This window comes from Falco biarmicus, chromosome 2, assembly GCF_023638135.1.
Source record: "Falco biarmicus isolate bFalBia1 chromosome 2, bFalBia1.pri, whole genome shotgun sequence".
NCBI classification, from domain to species: Eukaryota; Metazoa; Chordata; class Aves; order Falconiformes; family Falconidae; genus Falco; species Falco biarmicus.
The window spans coordinates 58,903,655-58,925,272 of record NC_079289.1 but is presented as its reverse complement, the minus strand read 5'-3'; the positions used below and the strand labels follow the sequence as shown (position 1 = coordinate 58,925,272).

Below are 21,618 nucleotides of genomic sequence, written 5' to 3'. Positions count from 1 at the left end.
TCCAGCTCCTCATGCCCCTCCGGCCTCTTCTCTGGCAGGGCCTGAGAAGCTGAAAAGTCCTTGATTTTGTATAAACACTACTTAGCAAGGACTAAAACATTAGTGTGTTCTCATACTAAATCCAAAACACAGCATTGTACAAACTACTAGGAAGAAAATTACCTGTATCCCAGCTGAAACCAGGAAAACAGCAAATAAAGCTCTGGTGGTAACAGCACAGAACTAGTTCTCGCGATCTGGCACACACCACCAGCAGCCCTTCTGCCCTCCTAAGGCAAGATACCAACCTGTAGAGACTTACCTATTGGTGAGATGATCAGATTGGCATTACAGTTTGTATAGATTTTAAAATATTGACAATATACTGAAATGATGTCATCCAAAGGTTTATATGAAGCTATAGTAGTTAACAATCTAACCCCAGAAATTATTTACAAGCCAAATATTTTATGTCATATTTCTGACCAGTCATATAAAGCTTCAAAAGGTCAGAAGAAAATTGCATATTCACACCTGCTTTTAGACACCTATTTACCACATATCTTTTTTTCTAGTTTCCAGCCACTCTTGTTGGTACGCAGACGTGATTTATTCCCTGTGTGTTTCTCTTTCCTTCTACATGTCATGGTGTGTTGTATCAACAGGAAATTACAGCATTTCATGTATCAGCCAAGGCTTTGATTTACTGCTTCAGAGAAGCATAAAGTGTATGTTATACATTAGTACAGCCAAGATACCCCAAAAAAGATTAGGGCTTTACAGTAGCCACTGGCCAGTGGCTCTGCTCTTTGGAGTCATCGTTGACCCTTGTCCCTAAGCTTTGTTTTCAGGCTCTGGGACATGGTATCCTGCAGACTAGCAATATGCATTACAGAATCAAGCACTGAACACAAGGGATTGATTCATTGTCTCAGTTCACCACAGGGACTCTTTAATAAAGCATGGACCACTGCTGCTCTTCCACTAAGTCAGTCAACATCTGATAATTTTAAATAGAGAAGAAACAGCAAAATTACTGTAAAGTAGCAATGTCAGTAAAGTTTAAAATGCCATACAACTTTTTAATTCATTGAATATTTTGAAAATGGGACTTGAGCGAGTTTGCAAAAACAACAAAAATGTTTGCAGTTCAGAATCAAAAACTCTCTTCATATTTCAGATAGCCAATGCTAGAGCACAAGTGAAAGGGGGAATTTCACAGATAAGCAGTTTCATTCTCTATATGACAAATAAATGAAAGTAATTACAGAAAATAGATTAAAATGGTAAAGACATTACCAATAAGAAAATTTGTCATTTATCTGTCTTTGGATCACTGCCATGGGATGGCTGCCTTCACTACCAGTACGTGATGAGAACAAGATAATTTTTTAAAAAGCTCTCATTTATTATTCTCAAAACCTACTCTTTATTTTCAGTTCTCTTCCTGAATGTTTTTTGATTATAATTATTTTGAAATCTGCTTTTTGTCCTTAGGGGAAACTTAAGATATGTGCATTTTAAAGAGGAAAGTGGTTTGTCTTGTCCCTTAATCCTGACATCTCTTTATTTCTTACCATAAGGATTTTTTGGTGTGTCTTTTCCTTTATCTCTGACACTGGTCTTGTACAGCGTGTTCTTAAAAGGGACAGATTTTCCCTGTGAAATCATTACATCTATAGTGAAAAGTCACGCAGCAAGTAAAAAAAACCTCTCAGGAACAGAAGTGTAGAAGGAATTATTCACTTTATATGAATGAAACTGGCTAGAAACTTTCCTCATCCTCAACATGCTTTTGTAGGGAAAGTAACTTCTGGAAAATACCTAGCCATAATGCATTTTAATTCTCAAAGTTTTCATCCAATCCTTCTCTCGCATTTTATATAACAGGAACTACCGAACGTAAAGACAGCCTGCTTGATGTAACAGAGAATTTATATTTCCTCTGCCTTTATAACATCATTTGAGAATGTAGACATTCCCACTTACTGCTCAACATGTCAATATAAAGCCTCCTCTCTCCTTCACCTACTGAAGCAGCTAAGAAATAGAAGACCATGGTGAAATATATTTTTGGCAGCAACTTCGCTCTCTCCACATGCCAACCAGCACCCATGAAACAGCTTGTTACTCCTGTAAGTGACTGAGGAAAATCAAGAAGGGAATTACACTATGGAATAAAAGTTCACTGCTTCATCTGCTCTCAGGAGAGCAAAATGCAGATTGAGAAATAGTAATCTATAGCACTTTCTAGATACTGATTATCTAATTAGGTCACGTTCTTCATAACATCCTTTTAACTCTCTAAAATTTTTGATACAACTTTTACACACTCTCGATACATTAAACACATCATTTAAAAAAGCTTTCTTTTACTGTTACTTTTCTTATATCTTTTTTCTCTTGCTAAGGTTACGTGACATAGCTAAGGGAGCCTTGGATTCTCAAAATGAGTAGCATGTGACAATTCTGTTAGTTTGCACTGCTGATGCTTTCTCTGTTTCTGCTTATGTAGTAACAATTTGCCTTAAAGGTACCTAATAAAAATTCAGGTAAATTTATATAAACCCCCAGTACTTTATATGAAAATTTAATATTACAAACATATTGTGCCGTTGAATGATTAAAAAAAGTAAAATTAGGTTAACATTCTCTTCTTTCTCATTCATCATTACCTGTAGAAACTAACCATAACGTATAAAAGCAGCACCTTACCAAAATTAAGTTCAAAGATGGAAGCTTTTGGTCCCACATACAGACTGAAAATTTTTGAAGAGTACCATTTTGCCATGATTCTTCTGCTAATATTATACAATTCTGTGAAGTGACAGAAAGGATCCATTTTTTTTTAAAATGTAGTCCCCCATCATTCCAAATCTGACAAAAAAATACAAATCCCAACATTTTTTTTTAATAAGGAGTTTAGAGTATTTGATGGCCTGGTTTGGGTAGTTCTTTTGAGCTGGTTGGTTTTTTATTGGGGGTTTTTTGGTTTTATTTTTGGGTTTTTTGTTTGCCTTCTGTAATTGTTATTGGATATTTTAAAGACTGAAGATGAGTCATTGGGAGTTTTATAGTCTTTGATATCAGAAAGTTTTGCAAAATACAAAAATAACTTAAAATGGCCAGCCAAAGTTTTGAAGGATTATTCCTTCAATGCTTCCTCAGGCAGGGTGGATTTTCTTTTACTACTGTTTAAGTGAAGTATTATCACGTTTTGAAACCACACAACAGTTCAACAACAAAATATAATTGAGGAAATATAATTTTGTTAATCTTGGGAACACAGTATCAGAAATATAATTTTTGTTAATCTTGGGAACACAGTATCACAACTGAAGTTTCAAACTCCTTCACTTGAAAAATCTGAGCGTATGTCAGCATTTATACAGAGACTATTGAAAGACACTGAATTTTAACAGTTCTTTTTCTCCTTATACATTTTGGTTATCTATATGCCATTAAAAAATCCTAAAAATGCTTTGTCCTTTAATGTGTTTATCCGAGACCATAAAAGTGATTACTAAAGAGTGGGTTAGCTGTCATACACTGTTGTAGACCAACTTAGAAACAAAAGGTACAGAGGAACAGAAAGCATTCTTCAAGGAAACTCAGTACATGGCAGAGTCAAAGTCATGCATTCCTGGGCTCTCTGCTCTGCATCCTATTTCATACATGAACTGCCTTGCTAAGATACCATTAAATAAGGACATTAAGTATTCAACTTCTTCAGAAGTACAGTGCATTATTGACCTGTACAAGGACTTTCTGCCCTTGTGTGATAGCCAGGAGAAAAATCTTACAAGAAGGTTAACAAAATAATAATGCTCAAATTTCTTCTGGAACTTTCCATTCCTTGTCACTTAATCCTCCTTGTGGATTTCAGAAAAAATTGAGCTGATGGTACAAGTCCCTGGCCTTTCCAACCCCAGATTTGAAAGAAGTTGCATTTGTTTTGTCATCTGCTTGTGTAACACTTCTGCCTGTGACAAGCTATAATGACAAGTAGTAGGATTTTTCAAATGGGACCAAAGGATTTAACTGTGCAAGTTCAATGACAATTTTTCATAGTAACTAAACACCTACATCACTTCAGCAGTACAGGAACTTTCTCACATTTTTTATTATATACAAAATAGGATGGAAGAAAGGGAAATCCAGGGAGTCCAGGGTAAAAAAATACACTACCCAGTAAATTACAGATTATTAGATTAAAGTATCTTTTCTCTTTCTCTCTCCCAATTTCCTAAACAAAACTGCATAGAACTAGAAAAGATACCACATTCCATTTTAAAACAACTGTTTTCATAGGAATGTTTTCTCAAGCACAGAATGCAGAATCTCTTGTTCCTTCACTACAGTAGCTATCACACTATGTCCTAGATCCACGTCTGTGCCATTTGCACTCCTCATAAACCTTGGTGACCTTTTCTTGTTTGGAAGTCCAGTGAAAACCACTATCAACCAAGCCTTTTGTTCCAACAGATAATGCTTGTACTTTATTTGAAGATTTTGACCAACAGATCGTTCAGTTAAATTAATTCACCTAAAAAAGACTTATTTCACTGCTAGAATCTCAACAGGAGAACACTCTCAGTATTAATATTCAAGTGGTTGGTTGTTGGTTGGGTGTTTTTTTCCTGAAAGCCAAGAGGATAGAATTATTGCCATTAACAGCAGAATTTTTAAACTCACTCTTCTCACTATAATTAACAAAACCTTTCAAAAATCAAAATATAAATAAAACAATGTTCCATAACTTCAGACTGTATTTTTATTCAGATTATATTTGGTTTTAGGACGGTCTCTTTTTCTCTGTCATTTGAATTCCATTGTGCACAATGCAATTAAATCATAGAACTGACTCCAAATGCTTCACACACAACTCCTTGTGACATAGATGACAGAAGAGACATTTAGCATCCAATGACAACAGAAGTGAGTTCATATTAAAAAATATAAGTAAATCAAATGCCAGCACTCCTTTAGTTATAATTCTTGCAGTCATGAACAATAAAATACAGCTAATTGTCTACAGATGCCATTTCAACTAACTTTTAGCCAAAAATTCCTTTGAGAATTTTTACCAAGAGAGTGTAATTCACTGGAAAATTTTAACTTAATTAATAAAAATGAAAGCAACAATCTGTAATGCATAGTTCTTTTAAGATATTGCTAATGCTGTATCTACTAAGTTATGAGCTGCTACACATTTACAAAGGGGAGAAAAATACAATTACCACAGTGCTAACTTGGGTGGATAATATACAATTTTTGACTGTGTTAGACAGTATTAGTGAAAGAAGAAATTGCGAATGAAATAACATTTAGGGTCAAATGCAATAATTCAAGAGTAGCTTTAAACCTTTCCCAGCAAATACTTAAGTGGGCAGAACTCATAAAAAATTCGATTACCACTTCTAGCAAAAGTCTATCTCATATTTAGTTTTCTCTCTTCTCTCTGCAGAAAACCACATTTAACACAGTGACAGAGGAAAATTAGCAGGTGTTTTTCCTTCTGAGAAAAGTTTCCTTTTGCTTGCAATGTGTGTTTCAATTGTATGTATGACTTAGTTTTTTAGTCAAAGCATTTCACAAAGAAATGCTTTCAAATGAAAAGCCTGTGGCTAACTAGCAAACTACATTGAAGAAAGGTGCATTTCAGAAGTCAGTCCTGCACTCCAGGGCAGGTTCTTAAGTAGCATAAATCTGAACAGCTGTTACCACAATGGTGCCACAATGTTTTACACAAGCTGAAAATCCCATGTTGGTTTTGTCAAAGAATGCACAGAATAGATTCATATTTTGCATATACCTTTAGTAAAGGCTTAACTGCAGCAATCTTCAAAGCTTCCTTAAAAACTTCCAAAACAAACGCTGAGATATGTAAAATAAAGTACAAAGCAGTAGATGAAAGGAACAATAGGTGACCTTTGTATTCTTCTCTTCCCTCCTCATAGCTCACACTTTATGCAGGGATGATTCATGCACAATAAGCCAAGAAATTTCACATTTTTCAGTACTAATAACGCTGGACATCTGTAAAAAATATTTTAATGAAAGTACATTTTAAGGGCATGAAAATTCTTCTGGAAATGTGCTTACCCCTTCCAGAGCAAGGTAAATTAGAATTTCCTTGGCATTTCTTAGCACTTTCCTCAACAGACAACGGACAAGAAAGTGGATGTTCACATTTCTTCCCAGTCCATCCTTCTTTACAGTCACACCTTCCACAATTACACTGTCCATGACCTTTACAATGAATACAATTAAGGATTAGTCTACATATTGATGATAGGTATTAAAACCTCATGATTACATGAACTTCAAAGTTGTGGTTTCATTAAATAATCAGACTGGAAAAAAATACAATCAGTTCACTACATCTACTCTTTTTCTGAAATCAGCACTGGTCTATCATTCCGTTTGAGCCATATTTATTTCTAATTTTTTTTTTCTTAAGGGATGTTTTGCCACTTGGCACACACTCATCACACAGAAGGGTGGAATACAGGTTACAAATCCACATTTCACCACTGTCTGGACAAGTGGAGCCTTCATAAGGCATTATTTCAATTACCTTTATAATGTTCTTTTTCTACCACAGCTGCAGCATATCGTGTAAGTAATACAGTGATACCATCTTTCATCTACTTGCAATCAATGTCATACACTAAAGAAAAGCAATATCAGAACAATTCAAGTTTCAAACCAGTGCCTTCTACTAAATGGTGATGTGCAAATAATAAAATAATGGACATAATCAGTTCCCATTTCAACAGGGCAGCTGGATGTGGTTTTGGTATCTCATTAGCTAACTTGACTTTTCCTGACCATGTCTGAACATAGCAACATAAATACAACTTTCACTGTGAAAGCTGAGGTGAGGAAAAGTAGCTGAACTCCATAGAAGCTTTTTCTGAAAAGTTTCTTTAAAAAAATGTGACAGCCAAGAAGTTAGGGGTAAATTCCTCCTGGGAACTTAACCAGGAAAGCCATCCAATCCACTTCCTCTATACGAGTGCTAACATATCCAGACCAAGAAAAACCAAGCTAATTGCCCAGCACCTTCATCATGAGCCTAATGCTCTTTGCATAAAGCAGTGGGATTCTGGCAGTACAAAATGTTCCTTGCACTGGATGAGGAAAGCTTAAGCATCAACAAAAACATTCCTTGCCACAAAATCAAATATTTATTTTCATGAGTTCTGACAGCAGGTTAGATCTTCTCTCACAATTTTTGCATCCACTGGACACAGTGCTCTGATGTCCACTTGTCTATCCAGGTTCTTCCTGAAAACCATAGCAACACAGATTGTATATTGCCTTCTAATCGTACTTGCATTTTAAGACTGGTTTATATTATATTTCTAAAACTTATGCATTTATCAGTTCAAAAGGAGAAAAAAGGGAGGAAGCAAGCATTCTGCAAGTTGTCAGAGTAGTTGCTAGAATACAAGTCTTGTTAATTTCACAAGAACAAGCTTTATTTACATTTGTTATTTATTTTTCTTGAGAAGCAATAAAGTCTTCCTCTTGTGTAGACACTAGATTTAGGTTAGATCTAAGGAAGAATTTCGCTACTGTGAGGATGGTGAGGCACTGGCACAGGTTGCCCAGAGAAGCTGTGGATGCCCCATCCCTGGCAGTGTTCAAGGCCAGGTTGGATGGGGCTTTGAGCAACCTGGTCTAGTGGAATGTGTCCCTGCACGTGGTAGGGGGTGGTGGTGGAACTAAATGGATCTTAAAAGGTTCCTGCCAACAAAAATCATTCTGTGATTCTGTCCCTTGATTTCATGTGTGCTTGCTGACAGGTTGTGAATTGGACACATGTTCCCTAATCCAAATAGATACCTATAAGTAGATGATGCTCTCTCATATAATATTTTCTTTGCTAAAGCCACAGCAAAGGAGCTAATGAGATGTGTAAATGAGGAGTTTTCTTATGAAAGCCTTTTTTCTTTCAATGTCAAGTCATGAAAGCTATTCTCTCTTTAAAGGAAGAGAATCACTTTAACGTTGTAAATACCTCTGAAAGAAAAACATTCAGTAACATACTGAACATCATTTCAGATGTTAAAAGAAGGCATCCAGTTGCCAATATGAGGTACTACAGATTGACATTCACCCTAAACTGTATGAAGCTTTTGGAAGGAGCTGCTGTTGTGTGATGTTAAATCCTCACAGCAGGGCTGTCAATTACTGTCATTTGTAATTTATGAACTAAATGTAGCATTTCATTCAGTTATAATAAAATTATTTACATGTAAACATGTTTTCCTATCATTTCAATCTGCTCCTCAGGACAACATGATTTCCTGTCTCTACCTATTAGGTAGGCAGAACAAGACAAGAAAAGTTTTGTACCAGCTCTGTTTGATGTAGGTTTTAAGAAAGATGGATTATTTTTCCTGTCTTTACTAATCCCTTTTGGATTCATCCTAAATCAATTTACAAATAATTGTGAGAAAAATGAGGATGTTTTGCAAATGCACCTAACACATGCACACTTTGTGCACTAAGTAAATTTCTCATAAACAAATAAAAAAAGTTGTCTTTTACAATTCTGCTAATAAATCTTCGATTTAATTGCAAATTCTGTCTACCACACTAAACTAAAATTAATACTTATGCATTGTCCATTTCTGAAACAGGATAAACAGCAGGACTACAAGACATTACACTGCTTCATGTGAAAATAGATTTTTTCCACAATCTTTTTGAGGAATGCATACTTGGATGGCCAGCTAAGGCTAAATTAGGCTGTTCTAAAACATAATGGAAAGGGATAAGAATAAGATGTAGTACTAAAATTTTTGCTGATTAGATAGCAAAACAAACCTACACTTCAAGTTTTAATTGTATCAGGCAAGCCATGTGAGTACCTCCTTTACTATCGCTCATAAGGTTTGCTCATTTACAGTCATATCTGTGTAATAAAAACACTGTACCAGTCCTTAATCCAATGGTAACTGGCAATATCTTCCCTCCCACTCCTTTGCAACTGTCCATACTTTCTTACAACCATTACCACCCTGGGCAGCAGCAGTGGCAATGGAAATAATGTCCAGGAAGGAGGGAGGGAGTTCAAGCCCTGTTTCAGTGGTGCAGCATTAGCTGTTTGCTGTAATCTAAATTGGTTTGAAACTTGTGTTCACCCTTAACTACAGAACACATTTACCATGTTGGTTTTTTAGCTTTGTATTCCTTAGCTGATGCTGACATTTTGATCACTCCCCGAGTGCTAAAAACATTCTCAGCAATAATATATTCAAAAACTGACAATATCCCAGTCAATCCTCCTGCTGCTCTCATGACTGCAGTTCTACATCCTTTCAGCTTATTAATTAGATAAACCTATACAAAACATTTGTAGGTGGCTGAAACAGTAACAAGCAAATGAATGCACTGAAGGTTTCTAGAAATGCTTTTTTTTCTCTCTCTCATTTTATTAGCTAGTGATTCATCAATGTTTATTTTAAAAAGCCACCACAAGTTAAGAAACCTTTCACCTTTATCACAGGCAAAAAATGTGCTAGGAATTTTATCTATCATGTTTGTTTCAGTTTTCTCTCCTTCTTACCAACAACTCCTATGATCTTTCTAGGGGGGATCTCTTATTCTTGTAATAGGAAGAGAATATATTTATTTTCCTTGATGTGACTGAATTGTTCCTATTAGTTAGGCCAGATCAGATTTCAACAGGATGCATTACAGCTGACAACCTGTAATCTGTCAAGTTCCTTTGAAACCACCCTCATTTGTTTTTGCAAAGTTCCTGTGTGTACAAATTGCATGCTGTGTATTGATCAAAGTCCTTCTCTCCTGCCAAGCACTAGCATCTTTATTGGTAACTGTACAAAATTGTATGCAAGGTCTCACTCAGAATCTCAGCTTTTCTTAGTTTATATACGGAGCATCAATCTAAATACACTCCAAACCTTGCACAGCTGGACGGATTTTAACTAATTTGAATATAATGTTCTGAAGTACAAGTAGAAGAAAAAAGGAAGATGAATGTTTCTAGGATGTACAGTCAGTGATATGTAGCTGGGCCACACATTCATATTTTCCACATATTGATGATCTACTTGCTCTCAGGTTAGCTACTATTCTCAGGATACTGTTTTTCATTAACTCATGAATGAATTCACTTTTCCTTTAGATTTCTTCCTGTTGCTTGCCCTCTCCCTGCTGTATAACATGAAATAGCAAATAAAATTTGATTTAACATTTTGAAATTTCCACAAGGAAGGATATATGGAGATATATATATATATACACACACATAGTTTCAACCATTCTCCAATGCATGTGACGTTATACTGAAGACAAGAGTGTTAGAAAGGAGATGGGCACCTAAAATTATTTCATGTTTACAGAATTCTGTTAAAAGGCTTAGAAAAGAGACATGTTTTAAGAAAGCTTTAGAACTGAAAACATTTTTTTTTTCAGAATTATGTCTTTAAATTTAAAAAGTCCACTCCCAAAAAACTAGCTAAAGCTTGGTATATTTTAAGCTAGGAAAATGAGAATTGGAGCATTAAGGAAGAGCAAGATCAGACCAATTGGATGTTTTTGATATAAAACTACACAGAAGCTCCTTTTATATATATACCATACCTGAACAGAAGTCATCAGAATATCTATCATATGCTGCTTTGCAGTTTCTTTCATCACACTCACAGGTATCTCCATGAATATCTCCCCAGTCACCAGTTGGATCCACATCATGGCATGTGCATTCCCCACATACACATGTGCCTAGGAAAGGGGGGCATGGTGGTGAGAAAAGGGAGACAGACAGAAGATTAACTGAGCAATTTAGGGTAATAGTACTTTGATTACAGGAATTTACACTTGTGAATTTTCTGCTTTCACAAGAGTGCAGTTTCAAAGCTGCAAGTGTTAATCATGAGCATATGCTCATCTTCTGTGATTTCAAACCTTCTATGATTAGTTAGTAGTAATACTTTATACAAACAAGCTGGCTTCCTGTTGAAGTTTCTTTTAGCTGTTGAGCCTTGTAGGAATCAACAGAAAAATGTAGTGCACAGAACAGTCATAAGTCTTTGACATCAAAAGTAATTTGCCCTGACACTAATGACAATAAAAATCAATGCTGTTTAAATGACTTGGGCACAGTAGATAATTAATGATTGTTAAAGCATAAACATTTAAACTAGAAGGGAATCCAAATTCTAATCCAGCTAAAAATGTCTAGGAGGTCATTATTTACCGAAGCAGAACATTAGGACAGATCTACACGACCAATATTCAGGACCATATCCTGTTGGCTACAATAAGAAGGGAAATGTGAAATATGACAAAGTGACTAATTTGGCACAACCTTACTGATATACAGAGAACATGCATCCCGCTTAGGAAAAGTCAGAATGAAAAGACGACAATTTCCTTATTCAGAAATCCAAATATGCCTCAGGGCCATACACTCACCCCTTTTTCTGAGATGTCAACAGACACAAACAAGCAGCCTAACCCTACAGATGTGCATGTGCTTCATTTCCTGAAGAGTAGCTTTACCTTCTGCTACTCCACCAAAGCCTTTGTCATCTTATTCAAATTACTGAACAAGATAACAGGATAGGGTGACTAAAGAGTATGTATAGATATTAGCACATATAGATAAGAGTTGCTGCTCTGTTTAGTGCTAAAGCCACCAAGACAGCCCTAAAGAAATTTTCACCTGATTTTTTGGTACTTTCACAATTCAGTGACATTACTGAAGAAGAAAACCTAACAACAATAAACAAGCAAAACCCCCCAGAAAATTAGGAAATGCCTCTGGAGAGTGATTAATCCTCCCAGAAACAGCTTCAAAGTGAATTTGGGTCAGCTGCCCTGGATATTGGAATGCAAAACACCATCTTGCCAAAGTGTAAAAAAATCTAAAGGTTCACATCTGATCTCAGCTGATTGACTAGACAGCTGGTGGAAAGATACACACAGTTTATCCATCTTAGCACTGAAGAAGACTGGACAGCAAGGTTAGCCTCGATATTTGATTTTTAGAAGGCTCAAGACTGACAAGATGAACTCTACCTATATCACAAGATGTATAAACACAGAAGACTAGGTAAATGGGACTAAAGAGAGTAGAACTACTGTGTTGAAAAGCAACTATATATAGTAAAATCCTACAAAAATTTAGTGTGGATAAAATCACAACTATATGAAAGGCTGAAAATATAGAAGTGTCCTATGAACATACCTTTGTATAGCAGGTTTTAGCTATTCAGAATATCAGCTATAACTTATATTTCCCCCAATACCAATGTAAATTTAGAGAAATACTTGCCCATTAAAATTTCAAATTTGAACAAAAAATTGCTTTGACAAGAAATTAATTTTCAGTGCAAACAAAGCATCTGATCTGAAGCCACTTTGATATTTATTATTTTCAGAATTACAGAAAATTTTTTACTGCTAAGGTCCCAAGACTAAATGAGCCTACGTGTTCTCTGTATTTGAGCAAATCTTTCAGTTTCCTCTAAATTGAGGAAAGAGAGTTTTCTAATTGCTCTCAGGATAATTAGAGGTTCACACTATAGCAGGTTTTGTCAGTTGAAATGTTTTTAAGAGATGTATCTGTGTGACTTGTGCTTATCTGTAACTGTAATTATTCTGGACTATTGCCAAAAAAGAATAAAGAATAACACAGTTTTTTAACTCTTTCATTTAACAATGAAGCCAAATGTAGCAGCTAGTGAAAAGCAACCTTATTTTGAACTACTTTTTTCCTAAAATGGCTAACCAGGCAGAAGTATAAGGTAAAATTCAAATTTTGTAACTTTGTGCAAATAAAACCCCATGTAGTCAGAAACACTGTGTGAAGTTCACCCTTCCATCTCTGTATTCATTCCATAGCATTGTTACCGAACACATCATAGTGGTTTTTTTCCGGTTGCAGTGAAAACTAAAAGCCTTGTGTTTTCATTTTCCCTATTCAGTTGTGGGTCCTTGGTCTTCTTTAAGAGTGAATTGACACACAGTCCTGTTGGCCTTATAGCACCGATACATACCAAGTCAAAAATCTGCTAACATTTTATTTTGCAGGATAGGTCTCACCAAAGTAGATGTACTAACAAATTATCCTGCTCAGTCTTACTACAAAATTGAAGGATGAGAACAACTTGGGTCAGCTTAATCCAAAAATAGGTGTGGAGTTTTGTAAATTTATACCTAAACACAGGTATCTACCCACTCACTTGGAAACATATTCAGAATTGAAATAAGTGAGAACAAACAAGAAACTGTCAGCAAACACAATCTATGTCCTACTGCAGAAAATGCATATTGTAAACCAGAAGCAAGCTATATAAATATGCATAGAAGGAACGTGCAAATGACACACCTCTGTTGCTGCAGATTTTGCCATCTGGAGATGTGCATCTTTTCTTGATCTCCCAGGGGGTGATGTCACACTGGAATTCACATTTATCTCCATGCCAACCAGCCTCACAGTAACAGTTTCCACAGTAACACTTTCCATGGCCTTAAGCCAAAACAAATTTTATACAGTGAGAAAAAGACAAGTTTTTAAAAGGCATTAACAATTTAACTGTTTTGATCTTTTCTTTTAAAAACTTTTAGCACTAGAATAGAAACAATTTACAGACCATATATGCCAGATATCAAAGGATATCTGAAATATACTTTTCCCCAAGTCTATTTTCAAACATGTTCTCATTCAATCACAGATTAAATCCCATCAATAAACACTAGTAACATCAACATTTTTTATATTTGTAAGCTTAATTTTTGAAACTTTATAGGCAAATGTTGAAATTTAAGCACCGCTTTAAATGTTAAGATAGGACACACTTGCCTACCATACTTGGCATGTCTAACCAAGCATTGTCCGTTCTTGACGACTCAGATAATTCCAGAAGGGAGACCTTGATTTATCACAAATTGTCTACATTGTATATGGCTTCCCTTTTTACCTGTTAACAAGATTTTTGAACATGGATAAGCCAGCTCATGAAAGATAAGAATTAGTAAAATGAACCTTTTAGATGCTAATTTAATAAACCACACATCTCCCAAGAAGATAGTCAGGTCATCTGAGACTTGATGAAACCAGCTCCTGAACATTTTGATCCACTACAGTACTACTGCCATGTGCTTCAATGATACAAAGCATTTAAATTAAGTAGCTGCAACTCTCAACTAATCTTAAAGCCATAAGTTAATTCTTTACTAGAAGGATCAAGTCAGGATCTTGTCCTTTTTCCACCCCTAGGTATGTCAAGCTTAGTAGACCTGGTCCTTTCTATCACTGTCTGGTCAGCTGAGTTCCTTAACTATCAAGACCTCAAATTTAAACCTGTGGAATAATATTTTTTTTTCCTGTTTTTATAGTTACACATGGAATTTTCATTACAATCGTTTGGTTACATGTCAAAAAAATAACAGAAGATAAAAATACTATCTTACTTAGATAACTAAACAACAAAGACAGTCTAAAATAATGCTTATTACCAAAAAGTTGTTCTTAAATAGTGAACAAGATACAATGGGGAAAATGGTGGAGTAAATTAATTTGATCTACTGTCAGTTTTTGCAGATCGAAACATCACTACTTCAGTCTTTACTCACACTTCTATAGTCCTGAAATAAGTATGAATTCAATTATAAGATTTGCCTCTACCTCTTATTTTTGACTGAAGACAGAATCACTCCATTAAAGCAAAAAAGCTTTAGATAAGAAAGATCAGGATCAGAATTTAATTTGCTAGAAGCACGATACTTTATTAAAAAGAAGCTGCAACTTGATTCCAAAGTTTACATAACCTCAAACAAAAAGTGATGCAGTCAACTGACTGATAAAAATCCAATGGAAGCTGAAAAAGCTTGATACACCTTTGTAACTCTGCCCTACCTAAGAATCGATTTGCTAAAAAAATACAGTCCCCTTGTGCAAAGATTAAAATGCATGTTATCCATATTGCAGCATGGCATTGCGTGCTTTTCCAGGATAAAATACTAGCTCACAGCTGCAGGTTTTAGAAACATGTGTAAATAGCTTTTGTCTTTTCATTAGTTTGATCCTCCATAGTTGGCTTTCTTTGAAGACAATTACAAACTTCAAGACCTGTCCATACCTTCAAGGACAATAAAGGGTATGTAGCAACTAAGTAGGTGCTACACAAACTGTTAAAGCACAACACATTAGGTTCACCCTATCTGTGAAGAATATCTGGGGGCCCATTGCTAGCTAAGCAGAACCAAGCTGGAACACTGTTTCTTTATTACTTCATAAATAAAGCTAAATGATTCCTGTGGTGGAAATCTTGTGGAAAGATGGCATAGAGGGTATTAAAAGAGACATTGGGATGGGAGAGAGAAGCAATAACCAGATAGGCATGTGAGGTCTGCTTTTCCTGTGATGAAATTATGTACCTTTGACCTTCAGTTCATGTGCTGCCCATTTTTTCTGCACAAGGCCTGGTTCAACATGTGGTTATGTACTGCAGAAGTTTACTAGAAAGCAAAGCAAAATCTAACATTCATAACCTATGTGTTTTAACTTTTCAGCTTACAATAACGTAACCAACCAAGTCAAGCGCACCATTAGTTTATACCTGATATTTACTTTAGAAGGCTCCAAACCTTCCATAGGTATCAGGGCTTTTATACTGATGAATCACAGACCTTATAGACTCAAAACTACCAACATTTTTTGTCCTTTTGTATCAGCATACTATGATTTCTGCATACATATAAAACTAGTATTTTACAGAGATGCAGCTGGTCTGTTCTAGAATACAACAATATTAGATGAAACAAGAGGAAATAAAAGCTAAGAAAAACCTAACAACATAAACCAGCAGCAAAACAGGTGGGGGAAATATGACAAAGAAGAAGAATTTACTGGAACTAAATAAATAGTAAATTTTTATCATATTTGGTAGCTTATTTGGTACCATGGTTACAAGGGAACAAATACAAATGTAATCATTGACACATAAAATTATTGCCTTTCACTCGTTTTATTTTAGGCAGTTACTGGAAATATTGTACTCTACTCCTGGATTTGGACTTCAGAAGACCATTCTGTTTGCTGTCATTTAAAATCTCTACCTAATCCTATGCAAACAAAAGTTCTTTTTGCCTTTGAAGGCACTTAAATATAATTTATGATGTTTTCTGTGTAAGCATAAAGACAGATGAAGCTATTTTACATAAGTACTGTCTCTATACACACATACAGAGCAAGGACTATTATCAAAGTATGAATAGTCTAAGAGCAGTTCTGAACCCTCCTGTAGGTATACAGACATAGTATGCATCTGTATAGCTTGAAAAATACTTGTAGCACCTTCCAGCTCAAGGACAAGCCTCCCTAGTAATATAGGCAACAGCATTTATAATGCCTACATTTATTCTTGTTTTTTAATTTGTTTCCCTGACAAAACTCTTAATAACCTATTTTTCTTTTGTTTTTTTTATGTATGTCCTCCATCTTTCTCTCATCTGTGCCACAAAGCATTCACATTTGTTATATTCTACCAAAGACAGACACACTAAGCTATGAATTACTTTAGTGAATTACCTTGTATAATCCTCTTTGCTGTTATTTCAAAAGAAAATCCTGTCTCAGGATTTCTTCATTCTTTACCCTCCTGCTTAGCTCTTTTTTGCATCTGAAACTCCCACTTACAATTTGCAAACTAAATTCTTGCAGATATACTTTTATTTTAAGTCATACATTTGGTAAAGGCATTTGTAGGTTCACACAATTAAATGATTTTATAACAGCCTGTATTAATCTTCACCATTCTTCTTGTACTCGCTAAAATACATACCTGTACAAATCTCTTCTGTCTCATCATCTATGCATTCTCTGTCATCACATTCACAAAATTTACCATAGACCAGTCCATTTCCTTCTGAGTTTGCACATTTACACCTGCCACATTGACATGTGCCTGTAAACATTTAAGACAGTACTTAATGACTGCAGTTTATGGAAAGAGTTTCATTTGTCCATCAGAAGTGGTACATACTGTATTTTTGAGAAGGCTGAAATCTAAAGATCACCCACCCAAATAAAGACAGATGCAGAAACAATCTATATCAACAAAAAGCCCAATCTTAGCTGTAAATGGATACAACATTCAAGAGGTTCGTTTTTTAAAAAGAGCACCATATTTTCCTAAGTAAAATTCACTCCCGGAGTTGTCCGTCTGACTTCACACAACAGAGGTATGAAGTCAGCTTTTGAAATTACATCTTCTGCCTACTGAAAAGAGAAAATTTAACCTGGTCACCTTCTCCAGAATGAAGCCTGCTTTCAGCCCGTTTCACAGCCACGTTTCTTGAGATTAACAGGGCACGGCTACTGAGGACCTGAAAATGTGTTTGCCTAAGTTCACAAAGTTCCTTTGCACTCTAGCCTCTAATTCCTTTTCTACAATTATCACCTGAGGATTAAGATTTCATAAGTATAGCCTTGGAGAAAGAGCCAGGAATCAAAGGAAGGAAACATTGGTGAGGAACAGCTGCATGAAGATGTTATGATCAGATGTCAGGAAAAAAGGACTCAAGTTAGAAAGCAATTACCACAGTGATACATTAATTATACAACAGACAAGCTAATTGCAGAGAAATACATTCATGGCATTATTAAACCATAGGTATTATAATAGCATATCAATAATTTTACTGTGAAGTGCATGTTTTTCCAGTGGTACTGATTACTACATTGCATGTTATTTCATTCATTTGAAAAATTGTAGGAAGCTCTATAATAATATCTTGTTATTTCAGGACTTTGACCCAATCTAAGCTTTTAGGGCTCATTTTTCTTTGGTTTGTGGGTGATGCCTTAGAAAAGAGTAGATCTCGCAAGAACATTAAGAGTTATGATAAAGGCACTTGCTGGTTTGTCACAATTGAGATAGGGTTTATACCATGTCAGACCAGCAAGTGGTTTAAGAAGATCGGTATGCCTGAGATTCTCCCTCAGTGTAAGTACCCCGAGGACTCTCATACTTTGGAAGCGTAGAGCTGGTTTTTCTCACAACATAAACCACAAGAGCAACCTTTCTGACATAAGGAAAAGCCAGAGCACTCAGGCGGCAACGCAACAGATGAAAATGGGTTTGTAAACAGATTTCTCTTCAGTCACCTCTGGTCTGGTCACACATTTGCTTCTTTGTCTTTTGAGTAAGGTTATGCCTCACTTCAGTGGCTGCCTCTTACCATGACCCACCCTTCCAAACAGAAAAAGGTTGTTTTGTTGCTCCCAGTGAAAGCGGAATCCCTTTTCCCTCAGACAATCTATCTGACCTGGAATGCAGTTGCCAAGGCAAAGCAAGAAACAGCCTTCTCCACCTCCTGAGTATTTTGCAGTTTGGAACATAATGCATGACAACATACAATAACCATAAATAAACATATTAAGGAATTACACAGCAAAAAAGCAGAAATAATACAAAATCACAGTAGAAACAAAAGTATTGCCATTCCCGTCATATAAAACACCACTTTTCCCTACCTCTGTCACCTTTACTAAAATTCTCAAGGTAGGAACTTCGTGCAATACCATGTTAACTGGGGCCCTGTGGTCACTAAGTTTGCACAAGCTGTTTCAGCGTTCACTGGTGCCACTATGCCAGCAAGTATAGATTAAAAAAAAAATGGAACTTAATTCATAAGACCCATAGGCCTCACATTACATCCATATATATTTTAGAAAATATGGTTATTGACACAAAGTCCTCTAAAATATAATTTGAATGCTGATATTACAAACTAGTTTACAGAAACCATTTTACATTTCACCATTCCAAGTATAGTACAAATTTAACTAAATATATTAGTCCAAACAAAGAGCAGAAGAATGGGGCTCTGCAACATACATGGCCAGTCTAAAAAAAGTATAATTTACAAATGTTTGCAAGAGCTAATGTAATAAGATAATAACAATACAACTGATAATACAACATAAATAACCTACAGAATTAGAATTATTTGCTACAGTTACATGAAAAATAAATACAAATTAAAAAATTTGAGAAAGCTGTCTTATTTACAGGTAATTCTCAAACAGAAAAAAAATAAAAAAAAAAGGTAAATTGATTCACAAACTGGGCATCTACAGAGGTCAGACAGACTGTGAATCACAGAAGTGCCTATTTCTTGCCATTGACTAGAGGTGGAAATTGCTCACACAGAGAATCTTGGTTTAGGTAGGATGCCCTAGTTGCTCTGACAAACTATTAGGAACAGTTGAGTCAGAAAAGTTAAATTTAAGTGGATCTTGATCGGTTCATAAAAACAATTCCAATAAATTGTTAGCTGTGTGACAGTGGAGGACTGGTTTTGCAATAGCTCATGCAGTCCCTTCCCATCTTTTCTTGGCAATTGAAAAACAGAGCTCAGACCCTAAAGGCAATGTTGGCAGTAGACTGAAAGGCAATCTCATCAAGACAAATTGTGTATGGCTACAGCCCATCAAAGTTACCCCATTTATTCTTCTCCTGATCTCACAAACACTCCCCTCTTAGCCACTTTTAGTGGTTGTTCAGCTATGTTGGTTTACCTGTGAAGACTCAGTGATAAACAGACTGGGGCCACCTATAGCCAAGAAAAGAAAGAGGGAAAAAAGGTCTTAACGTACTTGTTTAAGTACTTTGATCACAGTGAACTATGCTTATTTCTCATTTAGGTGTCTCATTTGTTAACAATCATGAGTTTCATAAAAAAACGTATCATTTAGTCAGTATGCTGTGTGCTTAAAATTTTATGCTAAATTGATTTCATATCTTGTGAGATCCTAGTCTCTCTCTGTAGCAAGTCCTACAAATCCTTTGGGTTCTTTGCTCATGTCAGCAACTGCCTTGTGAGAAATTTAGTTGTATGAAAGTGTATGGATCCAGAAAGAAATTAAAGGCCAGCATCAGTGAGCAGAAGTGAGGTTCTTGAAACTTTCTCTCACTTGGAGGTCAATGTAATGGAAAAACTGGAAGGCAGTTTCTGATCTCAAACCTTGGCTCGTAAGAAATGCCCTTCAAAATTTCACCATTCTGCAGTGAAGTGTTCTAAAAGGCTGTTTCTTTTTCCTCTGAGTTTTTTAAGGAAAGGACTTCCTATTTAAGTTAGGATGAGTAATAAAATTAGATAAGAGAAAAGAGAGTTACCAAATCAGAAAAGTGAAGATGGAAGCACCCCATTTAAAATGACTCAGCAGATCTTCCACAACTGTTTTAATAATGATTGTTACAGCTCAAAAGTGTCTCAAAAAATTATACAGCTTATAAATGTCCTGGAAAAAATATTTGTAAATTACATTTCTGCATGCTATAAGCAAAGCACAAACATAGAAAAAAAGACATCACTTCCTGTGTTAAACTCATTATCACAACCTTTTGGTGGACAAAATACATGATACAGCTGCAGTTTCATCAACCTAAAGTAGCTATGGATAAACTAGAGTACTAAAGGAGGCATTCTGAATCAGTGCAAACCATACACACAGGAACAGGCCTACAGGAAAATTAAGCATTTTAGTATACATGCAGTTATTCCTCAGTCTCTTGAAACAGTCTACAAAATTCCTAATTAGAAAAGAAATTACAGTGATTCTCAACACAGGGAGAACATCAAGCCTTCTAAAGCAACAAAAGACACCTTACCTGCACCAGAACAGATGATATCTTGAGAATTCTTGCACATTTCATTGCTTTTCTTCCGTGTAAGATTGCAAGTAGTTGGATACTGACAAGCTTCACCATACCAGCCTTCATCACATTTGCACTTCCCACAGTCACACTTCCCATGGCCTAGCAATGGAAGGAAAGAGTGTGTCAAGTCCTTTTTTCATTCAGAAAGTGATATTTTCTAATCCAGCTTTTAAAATAGATTCCATCAATTATAGTTTTAAATGAACATGATCAACAGATTCACTTAACGTAGCTCACGCAATAAAAATAGAAGTGAATAAATATGCCCTTAAACATAAGGAGACATCTGAAATCATTATGACTGAAATCTAACGTATGTAATTTTGGTAAGTCTATATATGAGTTCTTATTTTAAGGAATACAGAAAACATCCTGTATAAACAACGGGCTTTCTTACTACTTTCACCTCTTTCTCATACCAATATTTGTCTACTGTTAATTATTATTAACAAAACTCCAAGTGCACAGGTTCCATCGACCTCCTTGCCAGCTGTAGGCAAAGAACTGCTAGAAACTGTAGCCTGAGGATATAATGCATATAGGATTAGCTATTATGGTACAACCCATGAAAAGGAACGTGGAGATGGCCAGCTACAGCAGCAAGCAGTATTTCCCTCATGCAACAACAGCTGCAGCTCCTACCTCTGCTGGGAGGTGCAAATCCTTCTTGCTGAAGCCTGCTCTGGCTACAGGTTCCTCCAGCCCTCTCCCACATACTTAAACTCTATTTGGCTCCTGCTTGCAAAACTGAATTTTGTCTTTAAATGTTGACACAATATTGACAACGTAGTATATTTTGATACTCACGGGACTATATTTACTTACGATTATTTGCCATGTGTGAAGTGTCTTAAAGAACCAATGCAGGTGCTCAATCTATTAGGACATATATATTCAACCTTCTGTTGGTTGTATAATACATTGC

The 21,618-nt window shown here is 35.7% G+C and overlaps 1 protein-coding gene across 1 annotated transcript in view; it reads right to left on the bottom strand.

Annotated features, from left to right (window-relative positions):
• ITGBL1 (integrin subunit beta like 1) overlaps nt 1-21,618 on the bottom strand; it is a 149,790-nt gene that overhangs the window by 67,221 nt on the left and 60,951 nt on the right. The window contains exons 3-7 of the mRNA XM_056329620.1: nt 20,646-20,792; nt 16,812-16,934; nt 13,355-13,495; nt 10,603-10,743; nt 6,085-6,231 (exon numbers count right to left, since the gene is read on the bottom strand). Coding sequence (XP_056185595.1) covers nt 6,085-6,231; nt 10,603-10,743; nt 13,355-13,495; nt 16,812-16,934; nt 20,646-20,792 — 699 coding nt within the window. The remainder of the gene's footprint in view (nt 1-6,084; nt 6,232-10,602; nt 10,744-13,354; nt 13,496-16,811; nt 16,935-20,645; nt 20,793-21,618) is intronic.